The following is a 26669-nucleotide window of genomic DNA, read 5'->3' as shown; positions in this document are numbered from 1 at the left end:
ATGGTAACGCTAGAGCCCAAAGTTTACAATTTGGCGATTGAATTGTTAGATGGGTACTTCCAAAGCGGTAGACAAGATATAATCGAGAGAAGAAATTTGAGGAAACTCAAGCAAGAGCAAGGTGAAAAGTTTTCCCATTTTATGATGCGTCTACGTCAACAAGCAATAAATTGTGGATTCGAAAAGCACTCGGTAGAAGTCAGCGAGATTTTGAAGGAGATTTATCTCATCGATGTTGTGGTTGAAAATTGCTATTCAGATGCACTGAAAAAAAGTATTTTGAAACGAGACAGATCATTGAGAGAGATTGAAGAGCTTGCCGCTACAATCGAGGCTACAGAACAACAGTTAAAAGATTTAAAGGATACTACCGATTCTGTGCGCGACAAAGCAGTCTACGATGTGAGATATACCAGGAGAAGCCAGGCGGCAAACCCTGTTCCTGTGTACAATCCGTACAGATTTGACCAAAGACGACCAGCTCTTAGCAAAACTGGAAAGGATTTTCGCCCGAACACTTGTTTTTCTTATGGTAAGGACGGGTACATTGCAAGGTCGATGGATTGTCCGGCAAGAGGTCGCACATGTCGTAGGTGCCAGCAGCTGGGACATTTTGAAGCAGTGTGTCTAAAACAAGGTTCTAAACGTAGAGGGACAATGCCCGTAGCGTCAAATTTGAAAAGAGCATACAATGTCGAACCACCAAAAGTAGAACAAATTAATAGTGTTCCCGAGAGGAACGTTTCAGTAGAAGACAAGGTATATTATGCGTTTTATGGAGGAAACGATATTAATGTACTGCCCACTATGATTGGCGGCATTAGAGTAAGTATGCTGGTTGACTCAGGCGCGGATGCTAATCTCATTACAGTGAAAACATGGGAAGTTTTGAAGCATGAGAAAGTAAACATCATTAGCTCAACTAAAGGTTCAGCCAAAATCCTGAAAGGATATGGAAGCGACAAAGCTTTGAAAATTGTTGGAACTTTTCAAGCGGAAATTGCCATCGGAAAGAGACAAGTGATTGCAGAATTTTTTGTAGTCGATGGTGGACAGAAAGACCTGTTGGGAGACTTCACTGCAAAACAGCTTGGTGTATTGAAGATCGGTATAGAAGTTAATAAAGTTGTTGACAAATCACTTGCTGCATTTAATAAGATATCAGGTGTACAGGCACGCATTCATATGAATCCAGAATATAAACCAGTTTTTCAACCACTGCGCCGAGTGCCTATTCCAATGGAAGATGCAGTTAATAGGAAACTCGAACAACTACTGTTACGAGATATCATTGAAGTAAAACAAGGACCAACTACGTGGGTGTCACCACTAGTTGTTGTTGGGAAAGCATCCGGAGAACCTAGACTTTGTTTAGATTTGAGACGTGTCAATGAGGCTGTGGTACGAGAGCGTTTCCCAATGTCCGTTGTAGAGGAATACATAGCTCGACTGGGCAAAGGAAAGATTTGGAGCAAATTAGATATCCGCGAAGCATTTCATCAGGTCGAGTTAGCACCGGAATCGAGAGATATTACGACGTTCATAACAAGTCGTGGTCTTTTTCGTTTCAAACGACTGCCATTTGGGTTAGTGACGGCTCCTGAGATCTTCCAGCGGATAATGGAAGAATTACTATCAGGATGCGAGGGAACTTTTTATTATTTAGATGATATTATCGTGGAGGGTGAAACGAAGGATATTCATGATGAAAATCTGAAAAAGGTAAAATAAAGCGTTTATTTTATAGTTCATGTCATGCATACTGATATCTTAGAGAGAAATAAAATTTCACTTGATGTGGTATATTATGTGTTATTGTTATTGTAGGTCTTAAAAATTCTGAAAAATAGAGGTGTGAAATTGAATACTGAAAAATGCTTGATAGGTGTGAAGGAGCTGGAGTTTTTAGGCCATCAAATTTCAGAGCAAGGGATTAGTCCGTCTCGCGCGAAAGTTGACGCTCTCTTGTCATTTCGGTCACCGACGACGGAATCAGAAGTAAGAAGCTTCATGGGACTAGCGAATTACATGAATAAGTTCATTCCCAATCTGGCAACGATTTCAGAACCATTAAGAGAATTGACAAAAAAGGACACAAAATTCGTGTGGGGCCAAGTACAAATAGATGCTTTTGAATTAATTAAGAATTCAATGGCAGCAGTGACTCAGTTGGGGTTTTTCGATGCCAAGGATCAAACTAGTGTCATGGCAGATGCAAGTCCTGTCGGTTTGGGGGCTGTGCTGTTACAAACAAATCAACATGGAGATTCACGTGTGACATGTTTTTCATCCAAATCATTAACAGAAACGGAGTCCCGGTATTGTCAGACCGAGAAGGAAGCATTAGCGTTAGTGTGGAGTGTAGAACGTTTTCATATGTATCTATATGGTAGAAAGTTTGACCTTCTGACAGATTGCAAAGCTCTACAATATCTATTTACACCAAAATCGAAACCGTGCGCTCGAATCGAAAGATGGGTTCTGCGATTGCAGGCATTTGAATATAAAATAGTACATATTCCCGGGCATAAAAACATAGCTGACGCACTTTCTCGATTGTCTACGGCAAACGCTATTCCGTTCGATCCAAATGAAGAAATTGTCATTCGTGAAATAGCTGTTTTTGCTGCAACTTCCGCGGCACTAAAATGGGAAGAAATTGTAGAAGAAAGTCGTAAGGACACGGAAATCATGGAGATCAAAACCTGTTTGGAAAAAGGAAATTTGGATGATTTGCCACTGGTGTTCAAAGTTATTTCAAATGAATTATGCACCATAGGTGATGTTCTACTGCGAGTGGATCGAATTATTGTACCCAAAAGTTTACGTGCACACGTTTTGAAATTGGCTCACGAAGGGCACCCAGGTATGCGTATGATGAAAGCACATTTAAGAGCAAATGTTTGGTGGCCTAAAATCGACGTACAAGTTGAGTCTTTTGTCAAACAATGCAAAGGGTGTACTCTAGTGTCAGCTCCAAATCCACCAGAACCACTTATTCGAAAAGAATTACCAAATCAACCGTGGATGGATCTTGCAGCTGATTTCCTTGGTCCTCTCCCGGAAGGAGAGCATCTACTTGTAGTGATACATTACTACAGTAGATATATGGAAGTTTGCGAGATGAGCTCAACTACAGCAGCTGCCACAATATCTGAATTGACAACAATCTTCTCCAGATTTGGACTTCCACTGACATTGCGTGTTGATAATGGACCCCAACTAACTGAAAACTGTGAAGAATTTCGAGAATATTGTGATGTTAATGGCATAAAATTGGTGAATACTATCCCTTACTGGCCAGCTATGAATGGGGAGGTAGAACGGCAGAATAGGTCATTATTGAAACGATTGAGGATTGCGCAAGAACTAGGAAAAGATTGGAGGGAAGAGATGAGACAATATCTTCTAACTTACCATTCTACCAACCATTCTACAACTGGAAAGTCACCAGCAGAATTGATGTTCGGTAGAAAGATTAGGAACAAACTGCCACTAGTGCCACCAATGAGACTAGAAGATGAGGAAATTAGAGACCGTGATAGAATGAACAAGCAGAAGGGGAAATTATACACCGATAATAAGAGAAATGCTCAAGGAAGTGGCATCGATATAGGGGATCGTGTAGTAGCTAAACGTATGAGGAGGGATAATAAGCTCGAGACAATATTTGCACCTGAAGAATTTGACGTTGTTCGCAAACAGGGAAGCGACACAACCATACGATCAAACTCTACAGGAAAGGAGTTTCGTCGTAATGTTACACATTTAAAGAAGTTGGAAAACCCACCTGACGTATCAATCTCAAACTCCCATGAACCTGTCCCAAGGAAGACAACACGTTCCAGAGCTGAACCAGCTCGACACAAAGATTATATATCATACTAATTCTATAAAAGCTAGGGGGGATTGTAGGGTTTTGACTAAATATACTTTTGCGTGTAACGAACACATTCTGAAGAGAGCTATCTATGGATGCGAGAGAGAGAGAGAGAGAGAGAGAATGAGCAGAATGTACAACTCGCCATGGAAAGCGAGCAGTGAAAAGTAGGATGCCGAACGCGACAGTCGCAACGCAATTTACTTGGGCATAGATTTTAACGAACAATAATAAACGGTGAAATATATAAATATAAGTGGTGTTTAATTTCCGGTAACAAAGGAGCCTACAAAATATAATGTGTAAATTAAAAAAAAAAATGAATAAAAATTGGAATGTTTACATCAAAAGGCCATATCTCAACGGTTTGTTGACCGATTGTAATTATTTTTTCATTATTGAACAAGTAGACGTTTCATCGTTAATTTTCATAAAAGAAAAATATAATATATAAACTATATGTATAATCACTATTTAGTGAAATCTTTATATTCAAAACGACGACCTATCAATTTCTATACATTAGTTGAATGCAACAAACGCAAACTACAAATCATCGAAAAATAAAACCATAAATTTAAAAAAATATGAAGGTATTTGCTGATTCAGATCAATTTATGTTATGATATGGCTTTTGTTGGAAATTTTCTACAATCGTGATTCGCTGGTTGGGTTGACAGATGCTAAAATTGGTCAAAGGCGATGTTATTAGTACAAGTTCATCTGCTCATATCACTAACTATTGTCAGTTTTATTGTCAAATTGAACTTATCATGAGAATTTGACATTCAGATGTTTATACAGCAATTGCAATTAACTAGTATATAAAAATGGATAGGCTGCTATTTTTAAAACAAAAATATTCACTAAATAATGATAATACATATAGTTGAGATCATTTATATTGTCTATTTATTGATGTAGATGACTCTATTTTATATTCTTCTTAATGCAAATTAACGATGAAACGTCTACCTGTTCATTAATGAAAAAATAATTAGAATCGGTCAACAAACCGTTGAGATATGGCCTTTTGAAGTAAACATTCCAATTTTTATTCATTTTTTTTTTTAATTTGCACATTATATTTAACGTTTGGCAGACAACCCTATTTTCATATTTTTTCAGTGCACCATATAAATAACACCTTTTGTACATTATATTTATGTAATTAAATAGTCAGGTTTTCCTTTAAAAACCGCGACACGTATAAACGATCTAAATAGTCAATGGACAAACATGGATTCACGCTTGAAGTCTGGTAGAAAACCCATCTATGACCGCATGCCACATCCAAACCGTTATAAATTTCGATTCCGTCAATGAAATATTTTCAAACTTGCAGGGGATATACTTGATTACTATATCTTTCGAATGCCATGTACTAAATAAGTAGACAAATATTTTTTGTTTATAGAGATAGGATCAAACCCGTGGGTGTTTGCTGGTAGCCTTATGAAATGTGTCATAAAACTTCAAATCGTAATTTCTCTCGAATCCCTCGATGGATCATTTTGAAATTCACTGAGAAGATGCTTGAATACTGTATCTTTCGAATGCCGTATGACAAATTTATGGTCATTTTTTTAGTTAATAACGGTTTTAGGAACACCGTGGAAGGAAAAGTACTCTAAAATATTAGGTCTGTCCCAGTACCAGGAGAAACTGGAAGTACTCCGGAGAAAGTCGTTCCTGTACTCTCTTCTTCTCTTTTGTCTTCTTCTGGTAAGAAACCGGAGTAAAAAGGAGCAAAGATTTTTTGCTCCTGTTTACTCCGGAGTGACTTCCGTGTACTGGAACAAACCTATTACTTACCATAATTAACTATATCCATCCTAGAGAGTACCTGAATATTACAATTGCCAAAGTGGACTGATGCGCAACTTGTGAAACCAAATTTTTTTTATATATAACAGTTTATTTAGGCCCAAATACGAGAGCTTAACGAGGCCGATAATTCATTTTTTAAGGTACGTCGCACGTGTTAGTGGGGGAAGAGAAAGTCGTATTTAGGGGCGGCTTGCTCCCCTCTTATGTTAGTGAAGGAAAAAGGTAGGAAGTGGGATACATATTGTAAAATTGACATTCTCGTTGGCTGGTTGATGATTGTGGAGGATATGTACACTTTATTGTAGTGGTTTCCATCCTGTAATCGCAGGGGCAAGGGGAGGGTCGATATTTCGGATGATTATTGGCACTCCGATGCTGTCATGATGTTCTTGTGCCATGTGTCATGATGTTCTGGATGGACGGTTATCAACAAAGGTATGCATCGTAGACTCGTGAAGCAATGCCTTATTGTAGATACAGGGAGAGGTTGACGAGGTTCTACTGTGAATGATAGGGGAATATGCATTAAACTTGGACATCAATAGTTTTCAAAAAGGTGTAGATAAGAAAAATGTAGGGGTAGTCACGGCTTGCCAGGACGTCCCGGACTGGCACATAGGGTGATCTACCTCGGGCGCGAAGGGAATCTATTAGTTGGGATCTGGCAACTCTGTGCACAGCCAATCAACATGCTGGATGTCGTGATAGCCATTCTCACAAACACAATGATTACTGTCAGCAAGCTCTATACGACGGAGATGCGTATCAAACATGTAATGGTTGGACATGAACCTTGACATCGTACGTATAAAGTCCCGGTTCACATCCAAGCCCTTAAACCAAGCATTCGTTGATACCTTCGGGATAATAGAGTGTAGCCGCCGTCCCAGATGCCCATTGCTCCATGAAGTTTGCCAACTTTCGAGCGTCCTCTGACGAGAGATACTGAAAAATTCGTTGAAGCAAATTGGTCTTTCGTAAGTGTCGCCTTCTAATGCGCCCACCTTGGCTAAAGAGTCCGCCTTCTCATTGCCCGCAACAGAACAATGTGACGGGACCCAAACCTAGGTAATCTGGTAAGATATTTCAGATAAAGCACTCAGATATTCTCGTATTTTCCCCAGGAAATACGGTGAGTGCTTTCCAGGCTTCGCCGCACGGATGGCCTCAATGGAGCTGAGACCATCCGAAACGATGAAGTAATGGTCTGAGGGCAGGGTGTCAATAATCCCGAGAGTATACTGAATGGCAGCTAATTCTGCGACGTAATTTGAAACAGGATCATTGACTTTGAATGAGGCAGTAGGATTTTCGTTGAAGATACCGAAGCTTGTGGACCCGTCGAGAATTGATCCGTCAGTGTAGAACGTTTTGGTGCAGTCGACTTGATTGTATTTATTATAGAAAATATTTTCATCACTGATAATATCGTTGTTTGGTACAGCCTGATTAGGTCTCCTGGGTGGGCACCCCACCATGTTCCGGTTATTGTACGGAGAAAGTTGATCCTTTGTTGGCACTTCTGTTTCAGATACCTAATGTGACATCCACAGGTACCTTTAGAGTCGAACCAGACCCCGAGATATTTGAATGTTGAAACCTGAGCAATAGTTTTATCCATTAACTGAAGCTGTAGTTTCGCTGGTTCACGCTTCCTAGAAAATACGACTAGCTCAGTTTTCTCCGTAGAGAACTCGATACCCAGCTGGACAGCCCAAGCAGACAAATTGTCCAAGGTATTTTGCAGTGGTCCTTGCAAGTCGACGGTCTTGGGATCTGTAATAGAGACCACACCGTAATCTGCAAGTTACCTTAGCGTGCAGGAATTGACGACATTCGTCAATGTCATTCACGTAAAAATTGTAGAGAAGCGGGCTTAGACATGAGCCCTGGGGAAGGCCCATGTAGCCAAATCGTGATGTCGATAAATCACCATGCGAGAAATGCTTTTGTTTTTCAGACAACAGGTTTAGCAAAAAGTTATTTAAAATTGGTGAAAGACCATGGTGGTGCAACTTCTCATAAAGAATGTTCATAGAAACTGAATCGAAAGCCCCCGTAATATCCAAGAATACTGATTTGAATTTCTGTTGAAAGCAACGCAAGGCAATCGTTCGTCCCTTTGCCTTTGCGGAAACCAAATTGTGTATCTGACAGTAAGCCATTTGCTTCGACCCAATTGTCGAGGCGAAACAAGATCATTTTCTCGAATAACTTCCAGATACAGGATAGCATTGCAATCGGTCGATACGAGTTGTGGTCGGAGGCTGGTTTTCCTGGGTTTTGGATGGCGATGATGACATTCACTTGTCTCTAATCATGTGGGGCAATCTTACCCTCAAGAAACTTATTAAATAAATTCAACAAGCGTCTCTTGGCAGAGTCTGGTAGATTCTTCAACAAGTTGAATTTGATTATACCTGGCCCTGGAGCTTTATTGTTACATGATAAGAGAGCAAGTGAGAATTCCACCATCGAAAACGGTGTTTCGTTCGCGGTATTGTGAGGCGACGCGGCGCGGTAGATTTTCTGTGCCGGGGCGGAATCCGGACAAACCTTCTTGGCGAACTCGAATATCCAACGGTTTGAATATTCCACGCTCGCGTTAGTACTTGTTAGTAGACTGCTCATCGATGTTTCTCTTGTTAATCCGTCGACAAACCGGCGCCAGTAACTGCGTTTCGTAGCTTTCATTAAATTTTTCATTCGCTTTTCTAATATCGCGTACAGTCGATAGCTAGCGACTAACCCGTCGTTCCGGAAGGCTTTATACGCGGCAGCCTTCTCCGCGTACACGTCTGAGCACTCTTTGTCCCACCACGGGTTGGGAGAACGTTTTAGAGTGTTCACGTGTGTACTCGTTTCGGATGAGTTTGAATCGCGATATCGAGAATCGAGTTGGACAAAAACTTATTCTTCCTTCGGGGGGAGTACCTGTGTTGAATCGATAGTTTTGGATATCTCAGCAGCGTAGCTCTTCGAATCAATGTTTCGTGTGAGGTCATAGGAAACATTGATTGGTTCCGAAGGTCTTGAACGAGTGGTGATTGAAATTACAATCGGCAGGTGGTCACCACCGTGGGGACCAGATATTACCTTCCACTTGCAATCTAACCGTAGTGATGTCGAGCATAGAGAGATGTCCAGTGCACTTGCTTGCCTGATGGTCTAGGAATCCGTGTCATTTCCCCTGTGTTGAGAATTGTCATAGAAAAGTTGTCACAAAGGTCTTGAATTGTCGAGGATCGATTATCGTCGTACAGACATCCCCACTCTGTACCGTGAGAGTTAAAGTCTCCAAGAAGCAGGCGGGGCGAGGCAAGGTGTTCAATCCCGTTGGAGAGTCTTCGATATCCCATCATGGCCCTATAGGAGGAATGTAAATGGAAGCAATGTAAAGATCTTTGCCTTTGATTGTTGTTTGACAAGCGACAACTTCAATGGCTGGCGTCGAAGGGAGGTTGATTCGATTGAAGGAGTAGCACTTTTTGATCCCTAAAAGTACCCCTCCATATGAGTCTTCTCGATCCAAGCGGATAATGTTAAAATCGTGGAAGTTGAGGTTTATATTAGAAGTTAGCCATGTTTCACATAGGGAAAATGCATCACAATGATTGTAATTTAGCAAGTGTTTTAATGAATCAATTTTGGGGATAATACTTCTGTAGTTCCACTGTAAAACAGTGATCAGATCCCTGATTCCGTCTAATAAGTTAGCCATCGAAGGATACGATCGCTGTAAGGAGGGGCCATTGTTCAGTCAACTGTTTTAAAACTGTTCTTACTGTTGGTAGAATAGCAACCAGCAAGCTTTTCATAGGATCGGTAATGTTGAAAGCTGTGAATATCCAGTCCACAATGTCAGAAAATTTAAGGAATCCCGTTTTAGGTTGAGTTTCTGACTGTAAAATTGGAGCACTTGGGATTTTTGGTGCCCCGGGGAGTGCTGGGAACTCCTGGTTGTATCTCAATTTCTCAAAACCAGGAGGTATTATCTTCGGATTTGTACCAGCACTTCCAGTTGATGAATTAAGGGTCCTAGGTTGATGGGACAACCTAGGACCCTTACGAGAAAGTTCAGGTGAGTTTTGATTAGGTCTTTTCCTAGAGTTTCCAAGCGGAGCCAAAGAATGCCCCTCGCAAGGGTCGTTAGAGGCGTTATCGTCAGTTGGCAAGAGAGCGAATGGGTTTTCGGAGATAAGTGGAACAGCTCTTTTAAGCATTTCTGCGTAAGAGCGTCTGGAGCGATCTTTGGCGGATCGCTTCAGTTTATCCGCGCGAAGTTTGTACGTTGGGCATGTCAAAAGTGCATGCGGATTCTCCCCACAGTAAACACACTTCTCAGCGGGCCTACTGCAAGTATCATCCGCATGGCGTTCCCCACATTTACCGCACCGTTGCTTGTTGCTACAGTAGGTGGCCGTGTGACCTAGCTGCTTGCAATTGGAATAATTCATGACCCGCGGTACAAACAGATGCACAGGTAGACGAGCTCATCCCACTTCAGCGTAGCTCGGAAGTGCAGATCCGGCGAAGGTTACGCGAAACGAGTCTGATGGATAGTAATTCCCATCTTCGATGGACTTTGAGTGAAATTGCTTGCACTCCAAAATTAACTAATTGAAGGTTAGGGTCCTTAAAGCGGTCAACCCCATCATTCATCAGATCATCGACAGTTAGACCCGCATCACTTACCACACCGTCGATCTCCACATCACGAGAAGCAATGTAGACGCGATACTCCAGCGTAAAGAGGCTATTGCTAACGAAACCATTGGCCTGTTTCAAGTCAGTAACGACTACGCGCAGTTTATCTGACTGAACCTTTTTAATCTCGGTTACGGCCGAGTAACGTTTTGTCAGTTTCCGTGCAACAGCTATGCTGTTTAACGGTATATTTTTGGACCAAAAGTATACCACCCAAGGACCAGCGGATCCATCTTGGTAAACCTTGACTCGGGGGGGCTAACGCTTAGATCTTACTCCCTACTAAATCTTTAAATTCACTACACTGATGAATTCTGTTAAGTAGATGAAGCATAAGCACTTCCCATCTAGCATATCCTTTATCCTTCCCCGTCAACGCAAGCTGAAGTTAGCGACCAGTAATAATGCCTGTCATGCTGTTGAGGTTTTTAAATGGGTCGGATCTCGCTCATACTGGAAACAACTATGAATCCACAGTAAAAGTATCGGCATGCACATTAGAAATGAAAGTGAGAGTTTTGCATGTGCACGTCGATGATTGCATGCATATGTTTGTATCCTCGTGGTGCATCGGCAACCATGACATTTGCATACGAACCTGTTGCATTCTCAAGCACGTTTTGTACAAGTGGAACTAAATTAAAAATGTATATCTCATTTACATTTCAAATTTACGAAACACCGTTAGGAGCCCACGGCGGTTACCACTTGCAGTTTCGTACGAAATTCGTGGGAAAACAACGCAATCTGCAATATTATCCAGATGTATCATCCAACAGTCATACTGGTAATATTCTTTCTAATCGTTCAAGTAATAGCGGCTCACAACAAGAGCACGTTTTTGGAACATTTCGAAGATGAAAACGAACTGGCCGATTTCAGCCGATTATTGTTGGATTTAGTGGTGAAAATGAAAGCAGGTCACTGTTACGCCTTCATTACTGATTCCCTGTATAGAATTTCCCTCACGGATAAGTTATTCCTAGAGATTCGTAACCATCCTCGGTTTATAGTGCATATCCCGGAAGATGAGGACACGTTGGACCCGGGAGCACGGGTCATGTGCATGCTGGAAGAGATTCGTAAAATCGGTTGTGGTGCTTATGTAATACTGCTCGCCAATGGAATCCAAATGGAAAGACTGTTGAGATTCGGGGATAGGTAGGAGACACGACAAATTTTTTGTTGAAATAATTGTAATTTCCTATTCAGGACTAGAATCATCAACACGCGGGCCAAGTTCATCTTCCTGCATGACTACCGACTGTTTGTGCCGAGCTTGCATTACCTTTGGAAACGTATTGTGAATGTCGTGTTCGTGAGGCAGTTAATCTTCGGAAAGCCAAAGGACAACCATAGTAATCAACATTATGAAATCAGCACCGTTCCGTTTCCTTTTCCGCTGAAAGGGATTTTCATATCGAGAAGACTGGACTTTTGGCACGGCGGGAAATTTCGCTACGGTAAAAAGTTATTTTTCGATAAAACGGTCAGTCTGGATGGACAAACGATGAAAGTGGTGGTATTGGAACATACGCCGGCAATTTTTCGCACTACTCATAACGACACGGACGAACATTTGAAATTCTACGGACTCGAAGTGGAGCTTTTGAAGGCCATCTCCGAGGCGATGAAATTTGAAATGGATTTTTACGAAACGGATGACGCTACGTCGGTAAAATGGGGAATGATTACGGATAATGGCACCACCGGGCTACTTGGTGAAATGGTAATTTTATTTTTTACGTTTTTTTGAATATTGAGAAACAAATATTACAGTGGCATAATTTTAAACATTAAATTATAAAGCTCTTAAGCAATATCATGGGTAATACTGGCACGAATTTCACCTTTCAGGCTGAAGGACGTGCCGATTTTGCATTGGCAGACCTCCATCACACCGAGTATCACCTGGAGATAATGGATCTCAGCAACCCATACAACACAGAATGTCTCACCTTTCTCACACCAGAAGCGTTGACGGATAACTCGTGGACGACGCTGATACTCCCATTTACCCCTGGTATGTGGGCTGGGGTTTTAACATCACTTTTCTCTATTGGTTCGGTGTTTTATGCATTATCCCGATTGCTAATGTACGTTCGGCATGATAAAAGATACCAAAGAGATCTTGAAATGATCGCCAGGAAACGGAAACCGATTATGAAAATACATCGTAGATTGGTAAAGAAAATTGTGATTATCGGTCGAGAAAAGCTGAAGTTAAGGTCAGAAAAGGCAAAAAATGAGCAATTGGACATGACCAAGCTTAAAATGCTTAAAATGATCCAATTCAAACGGGAGGCTCACCCATGGAAAGATCCTCTACCTCCGAGGGACATTTTTGACACATTCTCCGGTTGTATAATTTATACCTATAGCATGTTGCTTCTGGTTTCCTTGCCTCGCCTCCCCAAAGGTTGGCCTCTGCGTCTTCTAACGGGATGGTACTGGATCTACTGCATTCTATTGGTTGTAGCTTACCGAGCCTCACTTACTGCCATTCTAGCCAATCCGGTAGCTCGGCTTACAATCGATAGTTTGAAAGATCTGTCCGAGAGTCCGATCAGATGTGGAGCCTGGGGAGAACAGAATAAGCTGTTTTTCCAAACTGCTCAAGATAAACCATCGATGGCTATTGGGGCGAAGCTAGAACACACCCCGAATGCGGATGCGGCTCTGGAACGGATCATTGAAGGTAACTTTGCCTACTACGACAACGTGTACATGCTGAAACAGTTGCGCGCTACTCGCAAATCAGAGAAAGCTCGCGAAACACTTCACATCATGGAAGAGTGTGCCGTTCACATGCCTATTTCGATCGGAATGGAGAAAAACTCACCCCTCAAACCAAAGATCGATAGATATGTTCGTGCACTAGTAGAGGCAGGCCTGACCAACAAGTGGCTTGCGGACGCGATTGAGGAGTTTCAGTCCAACATTGAACTACCGCCTCAGGAAGCTACGATGGATTTGAAGAAACTAACGGCCGCTTTCATAGCACTGGCGATAGGATGTGGGTTGGCACTTTTGGCATTTGGTGTTGAGAAACTTTACTGGCGATGCGTTGTCGAGAAGGATCCAGCATATGACAAATACATTGTGGGAACGTTTTATGGGAAACTTGTAAGAAGATAGTCGTTTGCGTAACAAGAGAATTATGTTTGTTGCGCTTCACATGAATAATTGTTCTATACAGCTTGATGCAATGCTACTTTGATAGTTAAGCAATGATTTAGAGAGTGCATCAATCAACTTCAATTAGAGGAGCCGTATGTCTTGACGTTTGGTGCAATACTTAATTTTTATCAATTCAGCTTCACAAAAATCGAATGCATCATATGGGCGACCGAAAATAAAAGTCGCAAGGACAGAACATGCTTCGTTAAACCCGTTTCAAATATATTAGAATGTAAAAACCGGATATAAACTTCAAGTGTAAAAATCGGACTGGGACATTCCTTTTTAAGAGTCGGGTAAAATACCCTTCAGTAAAAAAACCGGAAAAAATACATCCGATTCTTACAAAGTAGTTTTTGTTAGCCGACTTTTAATCTTGAACATCAAGATATACGATTTTTAAGCGATTTTTATACTGGTGGTTCATCCTTGCCGAGTTTTACGGATGAGAACTTTATAAGCGATTCCCGCTTTTTATATTCTAACATGCTTGAAACGGGTTTTGTGAAGCATGTTCTATCCTTGTGACTTTTATTTTCGGTTGCTCATATACTGTAGTTGTTTTGTTTCACTTAATCGTACGTTGCTTTGAAATCCACATGCACAAGAAGAATCCACACATTGTATTGGTGAGTTTTATTAAGAGTTCGTTACAGTCTAAACATCTGATCGTAGCACGATCGCCTGCAATTAGTTTATGAACAATATGCCTGACCTGGTTGGAAAGGTCTATTGAGCATACTTTCTTACCGATAGAGCTTGCGATTCACCCTTACCCTGGGACGGGACTTGTCGATAGATGTTTACTTTTTCTTTTCTTCTGTTCATTCTATCGTTCGTCTCACGTCGCCTCTCTTTTTGCCTCACATAGTGGATTGGTGGCTGCATTTGACGTTCGATTTTTTGCTATTTGCAAGTCTCGTCTCAGCCCTTACCATTCCAACTTTTCCAGTGAGTTTTCCGTGTTGGTTCCTTGGGTACTTGTATTTAGCTCGCTATTAAACGTTATAACTACAACTTTTCTCGTAACCTGGTATCAACGACTGTCATCGACCGTATACCGTTTCCAGGTCTATATTTTATATTAGCATCAGAGCTTAAAAAAATTGACATCGCTGCATGAACTTGAACGGAAACAAAATTCAATTCATACCCGCAGCGATGAATGAAATTTTTGGTTCGTTTCCATCGTCATTCGTTCTCCCGACGCAGCGCTTTCAGGTACGGACATGTTCGGTTTCAGAAGCAAAGTGAATTTTATTTCTATGCTAGCTCTGAGAGGGATTATTGATCAAAAGTGCACCAAATATAGCTTACGCCGTTGACTTATGCTCGAAAATGTAGAAGATGCTAACTTCTGCCTTCAAACTGTCGACATAATAACAAATTAATGCTTTAGTTGGTGAATGAATTTATATTTCCTCTGCACTCAAGCATTCGATTCTGCCTGAAATTTCAGTCAGCTGGAAAGTGAATGAATGAGAGAGGCGTTTAATCTGAATGTCGGTTTCGGTAAATGCAAGCAGAAATAGGTAACTGATTTTGAAATTTCGTAACACTGATTAGCATATCGAAACGTATTCTGCCTTGTTAGTAATTATCATATGGCCAGGATCCCCCACCGCTGGGTATCCGCAACCTCGACAATAGTGTACCTTCTTCACAGACTAACAGACATAACACTCAAAAACAAAGCTTCGCCCGCTTTAACGGTCATTTTAAATATATTTGTAGTTGGGACTGTGGCCACATTTGAAATTATGGCGCCACTGACACATGAACTAGCATATGGGGGATAGACCACTAGTGAAAAATTGTTCGCAAACCTGAGGGATAACCCACCAGTAAATGAGTGTTTGAGATTGTGAATAAAAGGTGGAGCTAGTGTTCTGGGAAAATTCTCGGATCGATGTTTTTTGAGGGAATTCCCTCATAGTGTTATGTCTGTTAGTCTGTGCCTTCTTCTCCATCACAGTGCCTACCGCCATCACCTGCATAGATAACTTCAGCCACCTCCGTGTTCAATAAATTGGGAAAGGAATTTATTCTCTTTATTTTATATAGACATAACGTCCGAAATTACCCCACTCTCCCTCTCAGTATCCAAAATACCCTGTACATCAACTTTTTATGTTTTTTTGTTGATTTTCTGAAAAAACGTAGGAAATCAGTAAATTATAACTTCAATCTATAGAATTCGCTTGTTGAATGAAACAACCAATGAAAGCAGAGACGAGCATAGCGTAGTTGGTATATCGATTACCTTGTATGCAGCTAACTTGGATTCGATTCCCAACACGGCGCACATATGGTTAGAAGATTCACCCCCCCCCCCCCCCAAATGGAGGAGAATAATCATTTGATTAGAAACTTTTCTAACCCGAACAGACATCCATGATCGAATGACTGACTGCTACTCCGTTATCGATCTGGGGCCATATTCTCACAGTCACGTCTGACGTGACTGTGAGAATAGGGCCCCTGGACTAGCTGAAGATGCACAGGGAATCAGTAGATAATTATGCTTGGGAGTAGCGAAACATCAACTCCTGGGTCTTAAAGTGTTTATTGATCAATACCGGCGCCGGCCAGACTCGAACGTAGATCGCGGAAGGAAAGGTAAGGAATTGTTAGTTCGATACTTGGTTTTGCTAGAGGCCGTATATACTAATGCGCACTTCACAAGTATCACGGGAGGAGGATATTTGTTAGTAAGTATAGAAGTTGGATTCTACTTCTTCTTTACCGACGCCAGAGAGGTGACTCCACTATCTGGACGAGATATCGATTTATCAACTCATGGACCGGGGACTAACGGCTTTACTTCCCTTCCGAAGGAAGATGTGACCACAGATTTTTTCACCTCAGAAAAATCTCAGCGAGCTCGGCTGGAATTGAACCCAGGACAACTGGAATGAGTGGCGGTCAGGCTTACCACCCAACCACCGGCGCCGTCTACTATGATCGAATCGAAGAAATCTCGATAAACATAAACTTAAAAGCCAACTGTCAAAATTTTCTTTGAAAGGAAATTCCGGACAAACCTCTACTCGCCAATCACAGATGTTAATAGTAAACAAAAGAGAAAAGTTTTCTCTTTCATTAACTGCTAAAAACTGTGTTTATCCAGCAACGTTTTGTCTGGAATTTCCTTTCAAAGAGAATTTTGACAGTTGGCTTTTAAGCCGTAATCGTATGTTTGTCGAGAAATATATTAATAAAACTTGTGTAAACATTTGAACGAATATGCTTTAAAATGGTAGCGCTGCCACACCAGAGGTATAATTATGTCTGCCATTTTGAAATCTCTGTCGGCAAATTTCTTCACAGAATGAAACCGGTTTTCGCTGAAAATCAGTTTTTGGGTGGCTGGAGACCAGTTAGCTGAAAATGAACCGACTAAATACTTATAATTCTATGTAATTCGGATTTCCGGGGAGGGGTTTTCCACTACTATGATTAAAATTCTAGAAATTGTCTCAACCCTGGTAGTTTTATAGCCACTCATAAAACTTAGATTGCACTTGTAGCATGCTATAAAACTTCAATTGTTACTTGGGAAGTCTCTTATTTATCGTCACGGGACCATATAACAATCCAAAAGTGTCCAAATCGGTCAAAACTAGAAAAACTCTATAAGGAGAACAGCGGAGAGAAAAACCAGCATTTTTGGCAACGTATGCCCCGGCATTGTATGGCAACACGTCCAATGTTATAAGGATAGGCAATGTTCGATTGGACTCGTCTTTTGACAGCTAAATGCGAATCCAATCGATCCAAAATGGAGTCTCCGCAGTTCTCTTTCTAGAGTTTTTCTAGTCAAAACCAGCCATGGTAACGAGCATTTCAGTTTTGTAGGTCGGCCTATTACAGAGTAAAGAACTATAGTGGTAATGTCCGGGACATAACCGCGGTGTTTACCTCCTAGAAGTAATTATAAATAACTAGCTAATACCACAGATAACAGACGTTTAGGCTAGAACAAAATTTCTTCAAAAACCTGTGTAAACTTTCAAATTGATATACGTTGAAAATTCGTGTTTCACTATTGCCATCTGCGCAACTGTTTTCTACACGTGTTTGACAGCTGCACTCTAACTGCATTGTAGTGATCACTGCGCCATCTGCAAACGTTTGCCAAACATGTTTCAGACGTCTGATTTATTCGGAATTTCAGTAGCGGGTATTTACACACGAGCCTAAACGTCTGTTATCTGTGCTAATACCACAATTTATTCCAAAGCGCCATCTGGCAAGCAGATAATCCCCAATCAATATCACACAAACACGCCCCATAACAAATATCTACTGTGTATAAATTTATGCGGAAATCGGTTAAGCCGTTTGGGAGTCTATAAATCATATACATACAAACTTTGACTTTCATATACATAGATTTATTTTTTTGGTGCGAGATGTAGTGTCTTCAGCAAAGTTTTCTATTTCAAACAACTTTATTGAATGAAGCGGGTATAGTGTAGTTGGTCGGTCCATTGCCTTGTAGCTCTTTTGGGTTCGATTCTCAACACATGTAAATCAGGTTTGAAATTTTTCTAACTTAAAAAAAGATCCGAAAGACCCTAAGGTTCAACAAGCCTATATAATCGAAATGAAAAAAAAACAATTTTGTTGAAGACATTCCATAACTAATTTTGTTGAAGACATGAGTACTCCTTGTATTCAGAATATCGAAATATATTAGACTAAATGCGAAAGAAAACCTTTAAAACAAGTTTTTCTGATATTACTGTAATTGATAAATCTCATTTGCTGTGCATAAACAATATAATTCACATTTTATTCAAGGTAGTCTCTGAAGCTTGCAATAAAACATTTAGTGAATAGAACTGGCTTTAAGAAATATATTTGTATAGCTTTTATATTTTCAACAAAGTTGTTTTAAATGACATTATCAACAACTCTGCTGAAGACATCATGTCTCTTACTATTTTTGAAGAGTTGCTTCTTCATAGATACTTCTAGAAGATTTTATGTTGGAAAGCTTCGTCGAGTTTGTTAAAACTTCAAAGTTGATGCTTTCGAAATTATGTGATCTTGACCGTTAGAAAAGATTTCGAACATTTTTTTTCCTTTTAAAAGTACACTTTGTATTATCATACCTTGACTTAAGTGCCATATTATAAAAGAAACTATAAAAGGCATCTGTTAGACTAATTTTGTTTCTGAACTTTCAATAATTTATCAACCTTACTTAAAATTAAATGTCGTCGAAAATGTAAAAAATTAAAATTTAAAAAATTTAAATTTAGGAATTTTCGAAAAATCAACGATTTTGGTTACCCCCCCCCCCCCCCCAACCAAATTTCTGGCTACACCATTGCTATGAAATGTTGCTGAATGAGCTCAGAGTTAACATGCTCTACTAACGCTAACTCCTATTCCTGAAACATCTATGAAAGTAGTATAGTTTCCCTGCACTTTCGCTGTAGATGTTGAACTAACATTCCTTCCCTTTCTCGGCGAGTGTAAGGGCGTGTACACTGTGATGCTTGTTCCACTATAAAGACTAAGCGTTAATTCCAAATGTTTTTTTTGCGATGCGGTATGGTTGATATCTTGATAAATATATACCGATCATTATACAGCCACCCACGATTTGTGCCATCGTATATGCTAGCGGTTCTCAACCTTTTTCGTACCACGGACCCCTTGGAAATCACCCTGGGTTGCGCCAGCTAGATGTATCCTTTTTCAACATTGAGCAAGTTCGTCATTTTTCAGCCGATTTTCACAAATAAACATGTTTTTTAGGATGTTTTATGCCATTTATTATAAACCAGGTTTAGAATACAACATCGATTAAATGACCACCCCCATTTGATACACAAAAAGCAGCTCTTTTGCGGGCATTTTGCATGACATTGGACAGCATTACGGGCTCAATCGCACCAATATATTAGCTTTGAATTCGTCAAGGTTCTTAGGTTTGCTAGAATAAACTTTACTTTTCAAGTAACCCCACAGAAAAAGTCTGGTATCGTTAAATCCGGAGAACGAGGAGGCCATTCAAAATCACCATTTTTTGAGACAACGCGTCCTGGGAATTTGTTTTGCAAGAACTTGATTGTAGCGGCTGCGGTGTGGTAAGGTGCTCCGTCTTGTTGAAAATAGGAATCTGGGGAGTTGCTACAGACCCGTACTCAAAGAAATTCTTCTCCAAATTACGGATTACCTTGTTTGTAGGCGTCGAATGCCTGCTATATTTTTTTCCGGTAAGTACGCATAGGTTTTACAATTGAACTATCGTTTTCAAGCTACGATTTCAGCGCGTTCTTTTGGTGTAAATTGACTTATAGCTAAAATGGCACTAAACGTTTCAGAATTGTGTTTATCTGTCAAAATCGGCTGGAAAATGGCGGAGTTGTTCAATGTTGAAATAGCATACATCCAGATGGCACACCCTGCATGCTATCAATATATTTTTTCAGTTTGTTAGGAAACAACATTCTTGAAATTTAAATATGCATTCAGAAAGAAATATTCTTCTTCGCGGACCCCCAGCAACGACTTCACGGCCCCCTGTGGGTCTGCGGACCCCAGGTTGCGAATCCCTAGTATATGCTATGCTATGCTATTTCTACCGATAAAAGTTAAGGAATGTTGACTAGTTCAGCAATTCTAAAATTAAATTTGGCGAATGACCAGTAAAAGTGGCATGTTTTATTCAGGATTTTTTAACGTTATGCAGGAAACTTGTACCCAAATAATTGTTCTACGTCAACACTCTGGTAATATCCTGGACATCACCCAGATTTTCTCGGCATAGTTTGACCTGCCAACAAAGAAAAATTTAATTATTATTTAATTATTTAATTAAAATTTATCCGCCTGGACAGTAGAATGGTATGGATGTTGGGCAACACACCATCCTGGACAATGGTAACACCAGAGAGCAATTTGTTCAGCTCTTCATCATTTCGAATGGCCAGCTGAAGCTGACGGGCGATAATCCTGGTCTTTTTGTTTCCACGGGCTGCGTTTCCTGCCAGCTCCAATATTTCGACGGCGAGATATTCCATTACGACCGCAAACTAGATGGATTCTCCGACGTAGTAGCCCTTTTTTCAACAGACGGTGAATTCGGTCGAAATGAAACTGGAGATCGGCACGAAACGAACAGGATTTTGGTTTCCCTACACTTTCCCTCCATTACCGTATCCAGAAGTAGCGAGGGTATGTGTGGTCCAGCCAGCCCGGCCCCCAGTTGTGTACTCAGTTCAGTTTATGTTCGAAACCAACTGGGCTGGCCATCGAATAAAATCAGTTTACTTCCATCGTCAAAGAGGAGAAGCTTCGAACAAAAACTGTTTGAGATTTCCGGTTCGGTGCATATAATTAGCGGGAATAAATCAGGAATGAGCTTCAGTCATATGGTTTTAAATCGGTTCTTTCCGTGTATGTGTGTGTATACTAATTTCGGCCCGCTGAATACAAAAATAATAGTTGGTGAAGGAAAAGATCTTCAAATTGAATTTTTGGTTGCTGGTTTGATAGCGCTGATAAGGGCTAATTTCCAAAGAAAATGTACTCTGAGTGTTTCAATTAGCCCTCGTTACTAGCACAGAGAGGTACAAATTAATTTTTACAATCAATCTTTCTGTTTAAAATTTGCGGATCGGTGCATAAAATTAGCAATAACCAATCACGAACCGGATTCGGTCGGGTCTTTTAAAGATCCAGTTTTTCGTTGTGTAAATATTTCCTTCACAACAAAAACTTTTACTGTTTCCAAAAATTTGGCAGCTGAAGTTGGTGAGTTGTTTTTCGACGTTAATTATTGCCGCTGTACTTATCGGAATAAATAAATTTTTGCACGATCTGTTAGAAAATATCCTCAACCGGGATTATTAAAGATACGATTACTATAAATCACGATAAAAATGATTTTGTAAAAGCACCCATTAGCTGTGACTTGATTGGTGGTCTACAGTTCAACAATCCTAAATTTTGCAATCAGATGCAATTCAAATTTTCACTGTTGCTATCGATAACGAAAAATATTCGAAAATATTCTTCACTTCATGGTAGAAAAGAGCTGATATAAACGGAATAACAAATCAATCTGCCACCGCTTAACTTTCAGAATAGATAAATTTATTAACTAGCAGACTAGCAAGATGTCAATAAATATCAATTTTCTGCTGGGAGAACAATACTGGTATTTCATGGGTTGAAATCTGAAAAAGGTACCCGGGTACCCTTTCTGGCACATAACGATTAACATTTATTGTATCCCTAGTTAGGGCTGTTGTTGCAAAATTGTTTGACAATTCAGTGGTAGGTTTTGCCTAGGGTTTTGCTCTACTCCTGCGAACAGAAAAAACTCTCCGACGAACATCTTTCGTTGATCCGATACGTTTGATGTTGGAATGGATCGAAGCCGACGGTTTTGTCCGACGTCGCATCGTAACGTCAGAAGAAATAAACAAGCAATAATCAGCTAATCAGAAACGTCTCCTGGATTGCCTTCGAAGCATAAGAGATGGGCCACTTACAAATAAGTGTTTGGTATTATGTATAAAAGGTGGAGCTAATGTTCTAGCAAAATGAGCGGAATGATGCTTTTGGAGAAGTTTCCACATGGGGTAGGCGTAGCGTAGTAAATCGATTGCCTTGTACGCAGCGCAGTAGCCATAAAACTACCATAAAACCTCAATTGCTACTAGGACTGCGTTTAGTTGTTTGATTTGGAATAGGGTTAGAAATATTCAAATTCATTGAATGAAAATTGATCATATTCAGCCACATTCATTGTCAATATTCAGTGACGCAACTGAAAACGTCAAACGAACAAACTACCTATTCATCCATTCAGATTTTCATTCGTCTCCGATTATTACACGAAGCAAACAAGCAGCAGCGAATCAAACGCATCAAAGTAGACCCTGGCATAATGTAAGCGATAATTATTATTGTATATGATTTACCAGCATTTGAAAACATTTACCTAGATTATTATTGAAATGCATATTATTGTACGATATTCAACTGAATGAATAACATGGATTATTGAATGAATATTTTTTCTATTTACCACGAGTCGCATCAGGTTCATTTTCAGCCGTCAAAGAAGAGCTTCGATTATTTGGTCGGTGTTAAGTCAGGCCGGACAAAGTCGCAAAACCCAATAAAATGATATAATCATAGCGCTGGATAAAAAATTTCTTCAGCTACACTCGCTTTTACCAGATTTAAAATAAGTTGCAACTGGCAAGAATTATAGCAGAAAATAATTTAAAATTATACCGTAAAGGATGTTGCGATTAAAACTTCAAACACGTTTTTCCTAGAAATCAATACAATGTCACTTAGTCCGGTCTGACTTAACACCGACCATTAAATGGTCGGTGTTAAGTCAGGTAAATTTTTTTTTACTCTGGTCTGGAATATTAGAAGTAATTTTTTGACACTTCTAAAAATACACGAGAAATCGAGCAACGTCGAAAAAACCATCTCCGAAAAGTTTCATTTGCGTAAAAAGAGAATCGAGTGTATTTATGTTCACTTTTCAATCTAAAATTGTTCGACCCCTTGTCCTTCAATGAAATGGAAACGTCAACGTTCTGTCTGATGCATCTTCATTCATTACTCGCCCATAAATGTAGTGGTATATAAGTTGCCCTGTTGGTTGATTATAGTGTACACAGCTGAAAAACTGTCCGCAAAAGTATATCGCCCAAGATAAATAAGTTACACATCCGAAACAATTTGCCACTGCATTTGAAACCGATCCTAAAAGTGACTTTCGGTCCGATTATTGCCCGTTTCGGTTACCATATGTTGAGAGCGCATCCATGGTACCTTCCATTCAGCTCTTATAAAAAATCCTATTTTGACTTCGACCTGTTATACCGCTGTTTGCGATGAAAATAGAAATCAATAAGCATGCCACGTAATGTTGCTATTAGTGACTGCAATTCAACTGGATTACTGCCATCCGAGAATAATTCTTAGAAGCTGGTCACAGTAAATTCACCTTTTGAATAAATATTTAGTGGATCGAAATAAAGCGGAAGGACTGAGGAAAGGAAGTTTAAAGCAAAAACGTGTTGGGGGTAAGTTCATGTACTTGTTAGCATTTGCGTATGCGGCAGGCGAGGTGGTATCGAAAAATTGATTGAACAGCACACTTGTTTCGTTAGCTGTACAATTAATTTCTAACATGCATAACAGTGCTTTAAGCATTAGTATAGTAAATAATTGTTGGAATTTATTTCGGCGTTTTTAATATATAAATATTGTTCAAACTACGGAGATGCTTTTTCGGAGCTCATGCAGTATTTTATTTTTGCATATTAATTACCGGGATCTCGAACTTCAAAAAGTTAGCCAAATATAGGCGTTATAAGAAATGCTGTTATTAATTGACTGAAGATATAGAACGTAGTATTATACAGACCCGATTTTCACCTCAGTGGCCAGAGATTCACAATAATAAATTACGTATTTTCCAGGACAAAATAAAAACACCTGTATCGCCAGCTACTCGTGTACTAAGTAAAATGTTACCATTACTCCACACAGTATGTATTTTTGTGAGCTGCATTGCGTATCTGCCACTCTTTGTATCTGCTGTTCAGCAGAACGTGATCTTCGCTATCAATGCCGGAGGAGATGCTCACATTGATTCTAATGGAATAAAATACGCTCGAGACCCGCTGATGGGCAAGATTGGAACCGAATCGGACTACGGCAAACAACTGCTAATGATCAATCGTGTCAAGCCGAGCGATGAGTTGCTATACCAAACCGAGCGATATCATCATGACACTTTCGGGTACGATTTACCGATTGCAGGTGATGGCGAGTACGTGTTGATTCTGAAATTCTGCGAGGTGTACTTCAACGCACCCAATATGAAGGTGTTTGACGTGTTACTCAATAATCGTCATATGGTCGTGACAGATTTAGATATATTCTCTTTGGTTGGTAAAGGCACCGCTCATGATGAATATGTGTATTTCACCGTGTCACGGGGCAGATTGTATTTTAAAGAGGAGGACTCGGAGATTCGAGCGGGGAAAGTGAAATTGGAATTCCTGAAGGGTTACAAGGACAACCCAAAAATCAATGCCATTGTGCTGATGAAAGGTTACGATGATACGAACCTTCCTCGGTTGACACCGTTGGTTAGTGAACAACCGGTACAGGAGCTGCACGCTGATTCGCCAATCGGCGACGGCTTTGTGGATGGAGATACACAAACGGACGGGAAAGCTAAACAACGGAAAACTAGTGGACCAAAGCAACCTAATCCGTACTCGTTGGATGAATCGTCTATCATGTTGCCAGTGTTTATCGCTATAGGAGCGTTTATACCACTACTATTTTGTTTATGTCGACTGTGATTTTATCGAAAGGAATAAGCAAAACTTGATTTTTAAGCAGTAGTTATATAGTGGTAAGCTCTTTAGGGAGCTGACAAGTTTGTTGGTATATTTTTAATTAGTAAAGATAGTTTTCGATATTTGAGATGAATGGTAAGAAATATTTTGGCATGGTTGGCATAAGGGTTTGCAACATAAATTATCTTATTCTATGTTTTTATCGTTGCATAATTTTTAAACCGCAAAATCTACATAAACCTGGCTTTTCGTCACTAATTTTACATAAACAATGTGTATTTCAACGAGCAGTCAACGATTTCGGATTGTATATATAGCTCAAAGTCAGCGTTAGTTTTTTGCTGTTTATGATATAACGTCGAGTTTTAACTTAGAGGCATTTTTCGATAGCTCAACAGCCGAATCTTACCAGTACTAGTAGAGATTCACTAATATCTAAGTGAAGTTACTAAAGACAAGCGCTCAAAGATGTGTTGTTTGATAGCATATTGTATTAGAGATAAACCGAGCAGTAGCGCTCAATATAGCACATTTTCTGTTCAACACACTAACCTACCAGCAGCTGTGAGTCGTACTTACGTTAGTTTAAAATGTGGTTCAAAGAATGGCTAAATGAGAAGCGTTAGTACCAATTTGCACCACTATAAAATTTATTCAGTCATTTTAGTATCTTTTATTTAGCTTGTACAATAAGTTAAAATTTATTTATGCTAAAGATAATTATAAATAATTGAACGACAGGCGATGCCGATCGAAAACAGCCGGAAATAAATTTGAAACGATTATTCTGTTCTTATCGTCACTATATACATAAACTGCCGGTGGTCATTTTTTCCTGTATTGGTACCCAAATGTTCAGTTCCTTCTCAATTGCCATTGGGTGTTAAGAAAACTACCTGTAAATTATAGGAAATTTCATGCTTCATAAGTCATTTGTTGATCAGGTCGAATTACCGATTCCGAATTTGCACGAAAACGTTTTGGTGTCTGTTTATTTCTCAATGTCGCACGTGAACTTGGCGTTATTGTTACTTAAGTATATCATTTAGGGACAGGAGTTTATTTTCATTACATTCCTATTATCGCGTTATTATTTAAATCAGTGACCTATACATTTTTATACACTAATTGATTGCAATCGTGTACTACGAATTGATATATGAAACAAATTGATACAAAATTTCAACAAAAACCATACCAATATATAAATTGAAATTTATCAAATCAAATAAAATATCTCTATCTTCTGCTAAGAAATTGTATTGAATTTGTGATTTTATTTTTCCATAATTTGTAGTTTGGTAATGATTAAAAACGAATAGGTCATTGTTTTGAATACGAACGATAAAAAATTGTAGATTTAAATTTGGCGTATTTTTCAATCGTGCATTTAACTTGAACACCCCTCATTTTGTAGGATTTGTGCGTATACTTCTATTTTGTTTGTGTCATTTTTCATTCAATTGTCAAAATGGCGTCGAAGTAAAAGAACGGCGTATCAAAAATTTGCATGGGCATAAAAAAGCCCAAAATACGATCACTCAGATTCAAAAAAATGCTGAATGTTGTCAAATCGATTGTAACGTTTATTAAAGTATTCGAGGTACCTCTAACGACTGCTAGGAACCCAGGATCAGCAGGAAACCAAAATCAAAATTCAACATAATCGTTGGAAGAGAGACTATCAATCTCAAACGTAATCCTAA

General features: G+C 39.7%; 2 protein-coding genes across 2 annotated transcripts; both read left to right on the top strand.

Annotated features, from left to right (window-relative positions):
• Positions 1–13555, top strand: LOC131679422 (uncharacterized). The gene is made up of 4 exons (XM_058960154.1): positions 1–1722; positions 11106–11578; positions 11630–12146; positions 12275–13555. The coding sequence occupies exons 1-4, from the start codon at positions 1–3 to the stop codon at positions 13553–13555; spliced, it is 3993 nt and encodes a 1330-aa protein (XP_058816137.1).
• A 9640-nt stretch (positions 13556–23195) lies between these two features.
• Positions 23196–25783, top strand: LOC131682704 (malectin-A). The gene is made up of 2 exons (XM_058964392.1): positions 23196–23673; positions 24073–25783. Exon 2 carries the CDS (start codon positions 24121–24123, stop codon positions 24964–24966), a length of 846 nt encoding a protein of 281 aa, XP_058820375.1. The 5' UTR covers positions 23196–23673; positions 24073–24120; the 3' UTR covers positions 24967–25783.
• The last annotated feature ends 886 nt before the right edge of the window (positions 25784–26669 follow it).

This window comes from Topomyia yanbarensis, chromosome 2 (assembly GCF_030247195.1).
Source record: "Topomyia yanbarensis strain Yona2022 chromosome 2, ASM3024719v1, whole genome shotgun sequence".
In the NCBI taxonomy this organism is placed as follows: Eukaryota; Metazoa; Arthropoda; class Insecta; order Diptera; family Culicidae; genus Topomyia; species Topomyia yanbarensis.
Note: the sequence above shows the minus strand (reverse complement) of the source record. Positions and strands in the feature narration are given on the sequence as shown.